This window comes from Phodopus roborovskii, unplaced genomic scaffold (assembly GCF_943737965.1).
Source record: "Phodopus roborovskii unplaced genomic scaffold, PHOROB, whole genome shotgun sequence".
Classification (NCBI taxonomy): domain Eukaryota; kingdom Metazoa; phylum Chordata; class Mammalia; order Rodentia; family Cricetidae; genus Phodopus; species Phodopus roborovskii.
This window is the reverse complement of record NW_026126442.1, coordinates 1,108,244-1,123,795: the sequence shown is the minus strand read 5'-3', so window position 1 is coordinate 1,123,795 and position 15,552 is coordinate 1,108,244. Positions and strand designations below refer to the sequence as shown.

At 42.3% G+C, this 15,552-nt stretch overlaps 1 protein-coding gene across 3 annotated transcripts in view; it reads left to right on the top strand.

Annotated features, from left to right (window-relative positions):
* Nucleotides 1–15,552, top strand: part of Gne (glucosamine (UDP-N-acetyl)-2-epimerase/N-acetylmannosamine kinase) — a 49,675-nt gene that overhangs the window by 19,202 nt on the left and 14,921 nt on the right. For 2 of the 3 annotated variants that reach the window (XM_051187681.1, XM_051187682.1), the window contains exons 2-4: nucleotides 4,614–4,819; nucleotides 9,373–9,824; nucleotides 12,661–12,813. In XM_051187681.1, coding sequence (XP_051043638.1) covers nucleotides 4,614–4,819; nucleotides 9,373–9,824; nucleotides 12,661–12,813 — 811 coding nt within the window. Of the gene's footprint in view, nucleotides 1–16; nucleotides 37–4,613; nucleotides 4,820–9,372; nucleotides 9,825–12,660; nucleotides 12,814–15,552 lie in introns of those variants that run through there. The other variant, XM_051187683.1, reaches the window with a different exon arrangement.

The window sequence follows — 15,552 nt, the reverse complement described above, 5'->3', positions numbered from 1 at the left end:
TTGCGGTGAGTTCCATCCGCTCGGCGCGAAAGGAAGGTGTGTGTTAAGTTCTCCAGAAAAGCTTGGACTCGACATGTTTGTGGAAGGTACACACAAGGCAGAGAGTGCGCAGGGCAGTGACCTTAGTGCAGGAAGATGGTCCTGTCAGCCATTAACTATATATATTTAACTCCGATTTAGAGCAAGTGGATTTTCTTTCTATACCTCATTGACCCTGTCCGTATAGTGGAGTGAATGAGACAGGGTGCCATGATGGTTACAACACTATGTTAGCACAGTGCTGGGTGAAAGTGCTTAGCAATGTTTACTATGGTTACTCTGCTGGTGACTGCTTGCACAAATATACTTATAGAAAACACTTTCCCATGGTTGGGACATTACATTACAGCCTTTACCGCATGTATAGAGCACGATGGAGCTGACTGTTGTTGTATGTGAACACTGCCATTTCTTAGAGCCGGGGAGATGTCTGGTGGAAGGTGTAAAGCCGAAAACTTGACCTGAGTTTGGGTTCTCAGAACCTGGTAAAAATCAGTCTTTTGATTCGAGTGGCTGTAATCCCGGCAGCCAGAAACGTTGGGATCCTGGGAGGGAGGCATGGAGACAACAGAGAGCCTGCCTGCCTCTTAACAAGGTGAGTGTAGCCGGGAGTTGATGAGATTGTTCTGGGAGGCAGGCAAATTACTGGCAGAGAAAGAGAAGCGAAAAGCTCTTTTGAAGCAAGCTGACAGCTCCCGTTGGGATGGGATGGGCCTCAGATTTGGAAGTCCTTGCAGGTTGGCTCTGGGTGGGGCATTTCCCTTATTGTCTGGTCCACTGATCCAAGTGTTCACCCTGGCAGCCTTTCCTTCCTGCTGTTTTCATTTGTTTGGGTGTTACTGTCATGCCCCTGCACTCCTGTTCACCTTGGAGGACTGATGCTGCAGTTTGCCCTTTGACCCACGCAGCAGTCATTTCACTGGCCCCAGTGCTCAAAGCCGTTTGCACTTGGGGCCCCACACATTTGGATTGGGATACACAGTATGCACTGACAAATACAGATACGGTTGATTGATTTTAATTTTTGTCTAATCCACTATGTAAAGAAGCAAATTTTATCTTGTTTTACTTGTGCTCTATGAAACATAAATTCCCTTTATGTCGTTTAAGTCCATTTTGTCACATTACTCATCCCATATTAATGATAAAAATGCTGGTCACTGTCTTCAGTATAAAAATGTGTCTTTAGTGGTGCATGTCTATAAACCCAGCACTCAGGAAGCAGAGGCAGGCAGATATCAGTGAGTTTGAGGCTAGCCTGGTCTGCAGAGAAAAATCTCAGGACAGTTAGGGGTCTATAGAGAGACCCTGTCTCAAAAATATAAAAAAAACAGATTTTTTTTTTTTTTAAAAAAAGTGTCTTTGGGAATATTTTATCCAGAACAAATAACAGATAGTTTGTTAAAGTTTCTGGTTTCTGTTGTTGTTCCTGTTTGTGGAAACAAAATGATTGGTTGGGATCTGTTGTGTTCTGGGGCCAGCTTCTACAACGTTCATTCCTGAAATCAGAAATGAGACCTTTTTCAGCTCCATACCAATCTCAATGTTCTATGCAGTGCCCTGCACAGACTAAAGACTCGGCAGTTCTTGTTCACTTCATGTTTTATTTCCAAGGCTTTTAGAACCTTTGTTGGTGGTTTGCTACTTCCATTATCTTTAAATTTTTCCATGTTCCCATTTAATTCAGAAATATAATTATAAATGTTTAAAAAGTAAAGAATATAGCAATAGCTTGTAAAATGTTACCAACTGCATAATAGGTATTATATATATTTATAAATAAATATGCATTTATAGGAGAATGGTGCATGCCTATAACTCCAGCACTCTGGATGCTTAGACAGGGGAGTTGTCATGAGTTGGAAGCTTATGTAATGAGTGCTAGGACAGGCCAGCCAGGACTGTGTAAGGCTGTCTCAAACAAACAAACAAACAAACAAAAACCCGCAAATAAGACCAAGTAACAAATGGTGGGACAAGGAGAGGAGAGGAGATGGAAGAAGAGAAAGGAGAGGAAAGAGCATCAGTACTGTGAACCACTGAGAAGAGCCATACGGCTGAAAGAACAGCCTGGCAGATTTTCATTCTGAGGTGTGTTGTGACTTTTTCATTTGAGGCCTTGTGAATATACTATCTCATCATGCATTTGTGTATTTATTTATTTATCTGTTTATTTACTGGGACAAGGTCTTACCGTAGAACTCTGGCTGGCCGGGAACTTGCATGTAGTCCAGGCTCGCCTGGAACTCAGAGAGAGTGTGCTCAACCATGTCCAGTATGAAATAATTAGTTTTTAAAATTCAAGAAATACTGATGCTGGGCGGTGGTGGCACATGGCTTTAATCCCAGCACTTGGGAGACACAGGCAGGCCGATCTCTGTGAGTTTGAGACCAGCCTGGTCTACAAGAGCTAGTTCCAAGACAGTCTCCAAAGCTACACAGAGAAGCCCTGTCTTAAAAAACAAAGACAAAAACAACAACAACCAAAAAACGCAAAAAAAGAACACTTGTGTTTTCATAGTTTATACAGCTAGCTAACGGATTAGTTAGTATAACAGCTCAGTAACTTGGCAAACACAAAGCACCCATTAATCGGCACGTTTATTGTTCCACATAAAATAAAAAGACCAACTCCAATCGTTTGCTTTGCCTCACCCAGCAAATTAAATATCAGAACAATTAGTCAGCTCACATTTGGCCAGTGGAGGGAGGGTTATATACAGGAACACATAGGACAGCCATTTTAGAAGAATAGTTTTGTCTCTAATGATTAAGTAGTACTTTAGACTCTTGTCAGAATGCTCATTTGACAGTTGCTTTTCATTGGATAGAATTAGCCTTTTCTGGGTATTATGCTTTCAGAGTGGGCCTCATCATGGGACAGGCTGCATGGTCAGGGACTCCACTGAAGTGTACCCACATCAGAAGACTCTCGATGGTCTGACTGCTGAGCCTCAGAGGGCAGCACCACTCCCGTCACATCCTGGGTTCCTAGTTCAAGTTCCAAATCTTGCTGTGCTTCCTCAAACCTGAGCACTGGGGTCAGAGTCCTTGAGGTGAAACTTAACATTGCTACTGGAAAGTTTAAAGTGCTCCATAAAACAAGTCCCTCCCCTTTTCTTGTAGCCTCCTCCCATCTCTTTTTCTCTTCCTTATCTCATGTCTCACCATGTGGCCAAGATTGGCTTCCAACTCAGGATCTTTGGATCCCCCTACCTCAGCCTTCCAAGTGCTGGGATCTAGAGACAAGTTCCCTACACCAAGCATCTCCTGCTCTGACTTTTGCCTGTGTAAGTGAAGGGTGTGGGGTGAGGGCAGATGGGGAGATAGGTAGGCAGAGGAAGTGTTTTCATGTCTGTAGCAAGGCCACAGTGCTGAAAGGGAGGGTGGCATCTACAAGGGTGGGGTGAGAAGGACCTGGGGTTTATGTGAAGCCTTTCCGGAAGAGGTGACACTTAGCCAGGTTTGAAGCCTGGGTAGGAGTCTGGGCAAGGGGAAAGGAGTTGAGGTCCAGGTGCTGCCGTCAGTCTACTGTTGGAAGCACAGGCTTTCTGATGTGCTTGATACTAGTAACGGTCAGAGAGACACGGTTTCAAAAATGGGACGAGGTCCAGATTAGCAATCTGGATTTTATTCCATGGTGAGGTATGCTGATTGGTGTGACAATCAGATCTGGAAACTTATGTCACTTTGAAAGTCTGTGGGAGAAGGGCAGGGCTGGAGAAGGGTACACCACTGTGACCACTCTCTCAGAGGCAAGACAGCCGAGGCTCAGCTAGGGAAGTGCTGGGAGAATGTGAAAGCTCATAGGTGAGTTAGTAGGGCTTAGGAGGGAGGTACTGTTGAGGAATGGAAGCGGCAAGATATCAGGGCATTTGGATGAGTTGTACATAACTGAGTTAGCGAACAAACCAGGAAACACAGGTTTGTGGGAGAAAATGAGTTCAGTTTGGGACACCGACTTTCAGGTGCCTTGGGGAAGTCTATGGGCATTTGGAGCGGACTTTGAGGCCTGGCATGTAGGCTCAGACCAGGTCTTGGAAGTAGAGTTTCCTCCTAAGCATCTTTGTCTTCCCAAAGAAGTGTCATGTGAGGGCAAAGACATGCTCTTTGAAGATGTAATCTTGAATCTTGGGGAAGTAATTTTCTCTCTCTAGGCCTGTGTCTCCCTTTTTGTAAAATGAGGGAGTTAACCAGACAGATGATTCTCTACCCAAGTTTTCTAACAGTCTACTATGTTGGGCTCACTTGTGAGTATACCAAGTATTTTTATTTTTTTATTTTTAGTAAGTCCTTTGAACTAATAATTAAAGAGTTGATATTTGTTCATCTTTTGAATGAAAATTGCATTTCAGTGTGCTGGTGAGAGAAGTGGATGGCGTATGTTCAGCCTGCTGGAATTTCATCACTTGATGCTCCAGTGGGGGTGTCATGCAGGAGGAGTGGGGTGGAGCAAAGATTACAAGCCTCAGTACTAAACAACTACTTTCAGCTGAAAAGTTTTGTTTTTCTGCTTCATAGTTGTTCCAGTTATAAACAGTAACTTTTATTTATTTATTTATTTGTATCATTAGGAACTCTATTTTAAGAAACTCTCAACTAAAAAAAAGCAAGTCATGGAGAAGAATGGGAATAACCGAAAGCTTCGGGTTTGCGTCGCTACCTGCAACCGCGCAGATTACTCCAAACTGGCCCCAATCATGTTTGGGATTAAGACAGAGCCTGCCTTCTTTGAGCTGGATGTGGTGGTCCTGGGCTCTCACCTGATAGACGACTATGGGTGAGAATACCAGTGTTTTCATGCTCTTCCTTCAGCAGTGTGCGTGGGAGGGCTTGGGTTTTGTAGGCTTATGGACCTACTATCAAACCCCAGTTCTTTCTTAGTCTCTATGGACCTTGGGGAACTTGGGAAGCATCTCAGAGTCTGTTAGTTCAGTTATAAATCAGGGTGAAAACCAACATGGTGATGAAAGCTGTCACAGTGATGCTGTTTTAGCAGATACCTGATAATTGACAGCTGGAAGTATTGTTACCTGTTACTACAATCAGAAGAAACGTTTGTGTATGTAATTGTATATATAAAATTGGATTATAATAACATGACTTCATGACATAATTTTTTTGGTCTTGGGGTTTGAGCCCAGAGCCTCAAGCAAGCTAAACCTGTGCTTTACCGCAGGGCACCCTTATTTCACACCAAGGTGGCTTGTGAGTTCCAATGGCTGTTCTTCAAAATGGTTTATGGAACTGAGTATATTGGTGTGTGCCTATAATTGTACTACTTAGGAAGCAGAGGCAGGAGGATTGCTTTGAGTCTGAGGCCTGCCCAAATTACAAGTGGGGGCTGTAAAGTAAGACCCTGTCTCCAAACAGAAATAAAACAACAAAACCAACCCTGGTTTACAAGCCAAGCACATATAAAGTCATATATATGAAACAAGATTTACAAAAATCTCATTTATTTTATGGTAAATTAAAATGATGTATTCCCTATGTGTGTACATTAAGGTCTGTGCTGTAAGCAGGGTATATCTGAAAATTGAAGGGTAATCTGAGAGCAGTGAATACACCAGGAAGGAGCCTTGGCTTTGCTCTCTGCATACATTTAGCGCACCCTTGTGGAGTGAAAATGTTCATGCAGCCGCCAAAGACTTGGAACATGGTATATGAAAGAAGCTAGCGCTCAGTCAAACTCACTTTCAAAGTACTTTTAAGTCGGGGAGAAATGAATGGCAAGAGCAGTGAGCAGAATACCCGCTGTCTCCTAAACTCCATGTGGCAGCTTGCTGTAGGAGACCGTTAAGGAGTGGGGAGGAGGCGTATAGGTACCACCATAGATTATTTTTTAATTGAAATGAGTCTGGCTATCTAAGGCAGTCAATCACTTGAGTGATAGGATGCTTATAGGTTCTCTTCTGTGACAGAGCTGGCACAGGAAGGCTGGCTTCTGGGAAGGAGGCTCTCTCTAGGAAGTGATAGTTGCTACAGCAACTGAGGTAGAAAGGTAATATTTGATGGTGAGACTATTGAATAAGAAAATCAACTAGTACTTAGGAAAATATATGCTATGTTCCTTCCAACTTGAGGAACTCAATAACAAAAGACAAGAATGTAAGAAATTTAGCATAATCTTATACCTTTTTAGTCTTAAACTATGTGAATACATTTTACAAATATTATTTATTTTCAAAAGAAGTATAGCCTTCTTCTGAAATTACAGACATATGTCTCTATGCCTGGCTTATTTTTGTTGAATTTATTTATTTATTTATTTATTTATTTTGAGACAGAGTCTGTCCATGTAGTCTATCTAACCTGGAAATTACTAGATAGTCCGGGCTAGACTTGAACTTGTGGTGATCCTCCTATCTCTGCCTCCCAAGTAGTGGCATGCATCACCATGCTGCCTTGTACTCTCCTTAGGCTTTGCTGCTGAGGCTGGTTCCCAAGTCTAGGACTTAGCTGATCCTTCTGCCTCGGGTTCCCAAATAGATGGGACTTAGGAACATTTCTATGCCTGGCTTGTATAATGTACTTTTATAAGGCATTAAAACAGTATGGACTGAGCTAGGTGTGGTGGCACACGCATTTAATCCCAGCACTTGGGAAGCAGAAGCAGGCAGATCTCTGTGAGTTCAAGACCAGCCTAGTCTACAAAGGGTGCTGCATGATAGCCAGGACTGTTACATAGAGAAACCCTGTCTTGAAAAGCCAAAAAAAAAAAAAACAAAAAACAAAAAACAAAAAACAAGAAACCCAACCAATGTGGGCTGGTGAAATGACTCTTCAAAAAGCCTAATGCCCTGAGTTCAGTACCTGGAGCCTACATAAAAGTGGAATAAATCAGTAGTAAAAATAAGCCACTTTCTATTTCAACTTACACATCCCCAGGTTTATGTTGGTTCACCTTTAGAATGTTGTAACTTAATGATTAATCTAAGGGGATAGGAATTCAGTAGAAATTATGCTTCTACTTTGGATTTATTCCTGGGCTAGAAATATTCGGTAAGGAACTCTGGATATAAAGGGACACAAACTTGCATGAGCTTACCATTCCGCCAGGACTCTGCCCATACTGTGTTTGTAAGCCAGGGTGTTTGGTAGAATAGGTATATAAAATGCATTTCTGCTTGTTTTGTTTGGTTGGGACACTTCCTCATTATGGAGCATGGCTGGCTTAGGGCTGGTGTGGGCCAGGCTAGTGTGAGCTTCCAGCAGTCCTTCTGCCTCTGCTTTCCAAATGTAACAGCAGGCAGACGCTGACTTCCAACAACAGCCTGAATGCACTTTCAGTGTTTGAGAGCTTTAATTTACAGTGAGGTTGTGAGGATTTACTCTCACTCAGGATTGTTTTCAGCCAGCATTCTCACACTTTCTAAGAGTTGAGTGTGAGGAGCTGGAGAGATGACTCATCGATGAAGGGCACTTGTTAGGAGTGACCAGACTCAGTCCAGCACTCACATGGTGGCCCACAACCGTCTGTAACTCCAGACCTGAGCCCCGTGGGCACCAGGCACACACATGGTTCACAGACACACATTCAGGCAGAATACTCACACACATAAATTTAAAGAGTAAATCTGAAAAAAATTTTTAAAGGGTTGAGTGTGAAAAGAAATCAAACGAATGTCAGCAGCATGCTTGTATTCATTTGTCCTTTCAGCAGTAGTTACTATACGCATGAACTGTGCACAGTGGCAAAAACAAAGTCCCTGCCCCCAAAGGCCCCACGTTCTGGTGGGGAAATGGATGATCCCCATAGAAGTAATAAAATACAGAAGCTAAAGGGGTCATTTCATGTATCATTTTCTTACACCATAAGAAATAAATTTATGGCATGTAGTGCTGTCATTCCTGTGGAACTTTAGGAGTAAATATTCAACTCAAATTACAAAATACTCTTTGAGAAAAACAAGTACAGTTTCTATGAGTTTCAGAACAGCTCGGATGAGGTTAGTTCTCTCACAACTACCCCCCGACAAGCTCTGGAAAAACATTCTTAAAATATTGGATGTAGTGGTGCAGCCCTATAAATCCCACCTACTCTCAAGATGTAGGTAGGATGATTTTAAGTTCAGGACTGCTTAGACATCTTAGTGAAGCTGTCTCACAAAAAGAATAAAACCAGCACTTGGAGAATAGTGCATTGATATAGCGGTGCTTACTTAGCATGCAGGAGGGCCTGGGCTCAGTCCCTAGTCATACACACACACACACACACACACACACACACACACACACGGCAGAGGGATGAGAAATAGTCACTCATTCAATCACAAAAAGACAACTAGGAATGAAACCATTGGAAATTAAACACGGCACTTGTCAGGAATCTGAGTCAGCTCACTGCAGATACTTGCATGTTTATTATAGCACTGTTCACAATAGACAGGTAATGGAATCGGCCTGGATTCTGACCAGTAGATGAATAGGTAATGGAAATGTGGTGTGCATAGATAGTGGAATGTAGTCCAGCTGTAAGAAAATGAAATTATGACCCAGAAAAAAGGATGGAACTGCTGAGAATGTTAAGTAAAATAAGCCAGATTCAGAAAGACAGACTGCCTGTTTACTTTCTCATGGAGAATATAGATTTAAATTAATATACAAGCACATATACATAGACACAAAAGTAGAAAGTGGACGATGTCCAAAGGGAAGAGGGACAGGAGAGGGCCATGGACTCTGTGATACAAAAGCAGAAGGGACTCCCAAGGAGTGGGGAGGAGGAAGGGTGGGGCGGTAAGGACAGAATACAATGGTATGTATGGGTAAAATGTCGTGATGACCCATTCCTTTTTTGCATACTAACTAAAAAATTAAAAGAAATGTATAGTATAGTGCCATGCCAGGCATCCTGGTTCCCTGCTTTTTAATTAATTAATTAATTAATTAATTAATTAATTAATTTTTGGTTAGGAAAAGACCTTAGTTTTGTTAACCTCTCTCCCCATTAAAATGTCAATTTCCTCTTTTAAAAAAATATGTGAATGATAAAAAGTAAAAGGCCTGATCATTATTAAAAGCTGGATTTCTGTCTGCCCTAAAGAAAATGTCTCCTTCGCTGTTTTTCCCTCCTGGCTCTGCCTGGGAGGGGCACAGCTGAGTCTTCCAAGGGAGGCTTTATCTTGATTTGGGTGATAGATACACCATGTAACAGTGTGAATCAGGTAGAAGTACATGTGTGGTCTTTGCTCTTTATTTGTAGTTTATATTTCAATTTAATTACGTGTTTTAGCAAGCAAAAATGTAAACAGGTGTCTCCCTTGAGGGCTAGTATTACTGCTTTCATTTGTAAGAACATGTGTTATGTCCTTGTTGCTCCTGCTTTAGAAACACGTATCGCATGATTGAGCAAGATGACTTTGACATTAACACCAGGCTACACACAATCGTTAGAGGGGAAGATGAAGCAGCCATGGTAGAGTCAGTAGGCCTAGCTCTAGTGAAGCTCCCAGATGTCCTTAATCGCCTGAAGCCTGACATCATGATTGTTCACGGAGACCGATTTGATGCCCTTGCCCTGGCTACATCTGCTGCCTTGATGAATATCCGAATCCTTCACATTGAAGGAGGAGAGGTCAGTGGGACTATTGATGACTCTATCAGACATGCCATAACAAAACTGGCTCATTACCACGTGTGCTGCACCAGAAGTGCAGAACAGCACCTGATATCCATGTGTGAGGACCACGACCGCATCCTTTTGGCAGGCTGCCCTTCCTATGACAAACTGCTCTCAGCCAAGAATAAAGACTATATGAGCATCATTCGGATGTGGCTAGGTATGTGTGCCAAACTTTATTCAGGCTAATGGTTGTTTTTGTCAGAAAGTATTGGGTATCTTTGGAAACTCATGGACACAATATTCCATTAGAAACCAGAGAGCTGAGGTGTTACTTCACGGTTCTTGTTTTGTGGTATTCCTTTACCTCCAAGGTTCTCTATAGAATAAAAACACTGAATTGATTTAAAATCTATGCTGTGTTTGTACATGCAGAATACTTTTACTCCACTAAATATTTTTTGTGAGTAATATTCACAAGGATAAGGATAAGTTCTTTAAGAGTTTTTTTTTTTTTTTAAAGATTTATTCATTACATGTACAGTGTTCTGTCTGCATATATTCTTGTAGAAGAGGGCACCAGATCTCATTACAGATGGTTGTGAGCCACCATGTGGTTGCTGGGAATTGAACTCAGGACCTCTGGAAGACCAATTAGTATTCTTAATCACTGAGCCACCATCTCTCCATCCCCTAACAGTTTTAATACATGTGTTGATGAATTTTTTAAAAGTTAGTTTTATTATTGTGTGAGCATATGTGTATATGTTCAAAACGTGGTGTGTGTATGTATGGAGGTCAGAGGACAAGCTTCTGGAGTTACACTGTAGTCTAGGGATTGAACCCAGGTCAATAGACTTAAGCACTTTAACCTGCTGGCCTTCCGTTTTCTTTTTCTTTTTCTCTTTTTTTGGGACAGGATCTAGTGTCGTCTGGTTTTAAACTTGTTATGTAGCTCAGAATAATCTTGAACTCTTGACCCTCCTGCATCTACCTTCTAAGTTCTAGGATTATACGCATATGGTACCATACCTGTCTGTGAGCACAATTCTTACTTTATCAAACATGGGGGAAAGGAGATGGCTCACTGGTTCAGATGTTTGGCATACAAGCATGAAGACCTGAATTTGATCCCTAAGAATCCACATAAAAAACCAACTATGGTGGTATGCCTTTGCCCTGGCATGGCGTGGGTGGGGTGGGGTGGGGTGGGGTGGGGGAGTGAGGTAGGGACAGGAGGCCTAGCTAGTCCAGCTGAATTGGTAAGCTTTGGATTTGGTAAGGTGGAGAGCAACAGAGGGAGACATCCAGTGTTGCCCTCTGGCCTCCACATGTGCACATGCATGCATGTGTGTTTACAGGCACACAGTGTTGGGGGAGGTGTGCTATAATATTACCCATTCCTGTAAAAGCTTTAATAGTGGAAAGGCTAGAAAGTAGGTAAAACTAATTTATTATATTTTTTTCCAGTGTGACCTTAGGGTACTTTTATTTTTTTCTATTTTTTTTTCTTGGGTTTTTTTTTTTTTTTTTTTTTTTTTTTTTGAGATAGAGTTACTCTGTATAACAGCCCTGACTGTCCTGGAACTCACTCTGTAGACCAGGCTGGTTTCCATCTCAGAGATCTGCCTGCCTCTGCCTCCCAAGTGCTGGGATTAAAGGTGTGCACACAACACCCAGCTTCTTGTTTTATTTTTAAACTGATGAAAAATAAAACACTAGACAGTGAACCAAAACTGTACCTGGCAACAGTTCATTTTGTAAATGATACAATTCACTTCTCTCCTAGCAACTTCTTATGCTTTTATTCTGTTAACAAGGAAGTAAAATAGTGCAGGCCACTTATCACATGCAGCTTTATCACCTGAACATTAATATGATCCCAATGAAAATATTAGCAAGGTGGAAAAGATACGTTAAGCTCTTCATAATGAGAGGCATCCCAACAGTAAATGTCAGTCTCAGCAGCCAGGATAGACAGTTCTGGCTCAAGCTTTCTTTCTCAGAATTAAAAACAAACAAAACAATAAACAACAAAAATATATCTAGTCAGGTACAGTGGCACATGCCTTAATCCTAGCATTTTGGAGGAGATCAAGAGTATAAGGTAATCTTTAGCTGTATTGAGTTCAAGGCCAACCTGGAATATGTGAGACCCTGTCTCAAAAAAAAAAAAAATGGCTGATAGCTCAGCTGGTAAATGCACTTGACCCCAAGCCTGAGTTTGTTCCCTGGAGTAATAACGTACATGATGGAAGGAGACTATTGCAAGTTATCTTCTACAAGTCATAGCATGCATATGACCCCTCACTAACATTGATAATAAATAAAGCAAAGTTTTTTTAAAAAAAAGGTACAAAGTAGAAGGTAAATCACTCATGGAATGAAGTGCTAGAATTCTTCCCCTGAGGCTTCTGATTACTCCTTACCAATAAATTGTATAGAATGGCCCTTAGCATGGGACTAGAGAAGCTCTTTAACATCTCAACCCTCAGGGCTAAGGATGTGGCTGGCTACTTGATTAGTGAACCCTGGGTTTAATTCCTAGACTCCTGAATGTGTGTGTGTGTGTGTTGGGGGGATCCTTTCACTTTCAAAAAAAAAAATCCTCTGAAAAGCCCAGAGATCAGAGACTTGCCTTCTATTTGTTTTCAAGATAATAGACAAAGAATGAAGATGAAGGGTTGGATGGTGAGGAGACCCTGAGAGGAGATTTCATAAGCTTACTGATTCATAGACATTTGTGCTCTGGCTACTACCGTAGGGTAGCATCTTCATGTTACAGCCCTGTGTGTTGCCGCTGAGGTTTAGAGTGTAGCTATGCACTGTATTGCCTTATCAGGTATGGTATAAGCCCTTAGATTATTTGTGCTTGCATTAGCTCATCCTTTAGACTTCTGCTAGTCATCATAGGAACTGCTCTCTCCCTTTTCACGTTTGAAAATGTGTTCCAGGCCAGCCAAGACTACATACTGAGACCCTGCCTCACGAAGCAAGCAACAGCAACAAGCAGAGTCTTAACTAATGAAGCACTGTGCTCCGATGTCTTTAAACAGGTGATGATGTAAAATGTAAAGACTACATTGTTGCACTGCAGCATCCCGTGACCACTGACATTAAGCATTCCATAAAGATGTTTGAATTAACACTGGACGCACTCATCTCATTTAACAAGAGGACCCTAGTTCTGTTTCCAAATATCGATGCAGGTAATAGAACTCACAAATGAAATCATGCCATCTACCTTTCCAAATCTTAATTTCTGTTATTCACCTCTTTTCATGACTGTCACCTTTTTCTTGCCCATTCTGTCACTAAAGGCCCTTCGGAAATGCTTCCTAGCAAAGGGTTACCTATCTCACTGTAGCTCAAAATGTTTTGTTGTAGTTAACTCTAGTAGAAACAATGGGAAGCAAATATTTTGTAAGAATCTCACCGATCTGCAGTTTGCCCTCATGCTTAGTCCTTTCCCTCCAGTTTTCACTGGAAAGAAACTCTAAGGGCTGTGAGACATAACCCTTAGAGGTTAAGGTCAAGGAGTGTCTCTAGGCAAGTAATGATGCCACTAGCTGCAGTAAGATCACCTTTATTATTGATTTTTGTTTTCTTTCCTGTTTGTGTTAGCTATGCTTCAAAGAAGAATCTTGATCTTAAATAGTTTGGATCTGAAGTCCCTAGCCTGTCAATCCTCAGGCCTGCTGTGGCTGGTCACCTGCCTAATAGCTGTGACCATTAGTGCTAAGTGAGACCTGAGGCAAGTGAGGGATGTGAGATACAGAAGACAGATGTTAGGGCAGGGGCAGGCACTAGGGGGTTGTCAAGTCCTGGTTATTGTAGCTGACATTACTCCTACAGAGCTCTTAGGCTTCCCTGGTAACAGAGCTCTGAAATGCTAATAAGATATTACCCTCTTACTCCATATGAACCTTTTCTGTTAGAAGAAATAGGACTCTCAACCCAGATTTTGATCAGCTAATACAGCAATATTTCAAAGTCATTTATAGTTCTTTTGGATACTTTTAAGTTCTGTATAGATAATTATAATATGCCTGCTTACCTCCTGATGATGTGTTCTCTTTGTGGTAACTTTGTGTACACTTTAGACTTAGAGATAGTTTTCTTCTGTTAAAAAAATGGACCCTCATGTGTAGTATGGTATGCATTTGGAGGCACAGGTACTCAAAGCTAAGGGAAGGATCCCTTGGGACACTGACTCAAAGAAAAAAGCATTCAGATTTAAAGGGGAATTACTGGAGTCATGTCCCTGCACGTGCCTCTGCTGTCCATGGAGCGTCCAAACTTTGTCTGGCTCAGTGCCCCAGGGTGCCTGCAGTTCTCGGGAGGGAGACTAGATTAGTGCGTGTGACTCAGGCTTCAAACCAAAGTGAAGCCTTGAATAGGAAGATCTCCTGGAGCCCCATATTCTCCCCTAAGTGTAGATGTGGGTTGGCTTTTAGGGAGGGAAGTGGCCAGTCATCTTCCAGGGGCCTGGAATCCTGAGCCTGTCTACCTGTCTTGCCACACAGAAAGTTCTAAAAAACAGCTCTGCTGGCTCAATGCCTTCTATCCATTGGTGAGTGTTGTGTGGCCATTGCCTTAAGTCAGGTGAACCACTTGTCCTCTCATGGCTAGCAGAGAATGAATAGAACACAGGGCCTGGTGTGGTTGCACTCACCTGTGATCCTAGCATTTAGGAGGCAGAGGCAGAAGGGCCAACAGCTCCTGGCCAGGGGGAGAAGTGGCTCAGGTGTTAAAAGCTTGTGCTGTTCTTTTTAGAGTATTTGGGTTTGTTTCCCAGCACACCTGTCGGGCAGCTCACAACTACCTATAGCTACAGTTCCAAGGTGGCTCCAACTCCTTTGACCTCCATAAGCACCTTCATGTACACGAACATACCCTACAGAGACGCCCATACATACACATAAGTAAAAAGGAATAAAACTACAGATCTTTTTGTTTTAAATTCTAGGGGAGAAGTTTCAGGGCAACTTAGTCTACATAATGAGACCTTGTTTCCGAAATCAAGGAAGGGGAACTGGAGAGGTGGCTCGGGCTAAAAGTGTTCTGCTTATGCAGGGTACCCGGCTTTAGTTCCTATATGGCAGCTCACAGTGGTCTGTACTCCAGTCCCAGGGAGATTTGATGTTCTCTTGGCCTCCATGGGCTCTAGCATGTACAAAGTACACATAAACTTGGACAGACAGACACGTACACATACATAAGTCAATAAGCCTTTTTTTTTTTTTTTTTAAAGAAATTCTTACCCCCAAACTAAGGAAGAAGCTGGGGAGATGGCTCAGTTGTTAAGAGCTTGCCATGTACAAGTGGGCAGGAATTTAGGTCCACTGTGCATCAGCAGATGCCTGCAGGGCATGGTAGCCTCCCTGTAATTCCAGCCTTGGAAGGCAGAGATGTGAACACGCGCTCGCACACACACACACACAACACACACACACACACACACACACACACACACACACACCCCACGAAAAAAGAAAAATGAGGAAGGGAGGGGAGATTAATTTTTTTCTCATAGCTTTAAATTGTTTTAAAGTGCTGTATTTTAAAATGAAATACCAGCTGTGGTATCCGACCCTGTCCACACTGCCTTGGAGTATGGTTCACAAATGCAGGAGTTTATATTTTGAAAATGTGAGCAGAGTTAGGCAAAGCTACTCTAATCAGCTCATGTATGGGGTCTGTGGTCTTTCTGCTTAGAAACTGCTGGCTTGCTGCGCAGTGGTGGAACATGCCTTTAATTCTAGCACTAGGGAGGCAGAGGCAGGTGGATCTCTGAGTTTGAGGCAGCCTGGTGTACAGAGTGAGTTCCAGTACAGCCAGGACTATTTCACAGAGAAACCCTGTCTTGAAAAAACCCAAACCAAACCAAGCAAGAAAGCAAGCAAACAAACAAACAAAACCCCACCCCAAACTGCTGGCTTGTTTTT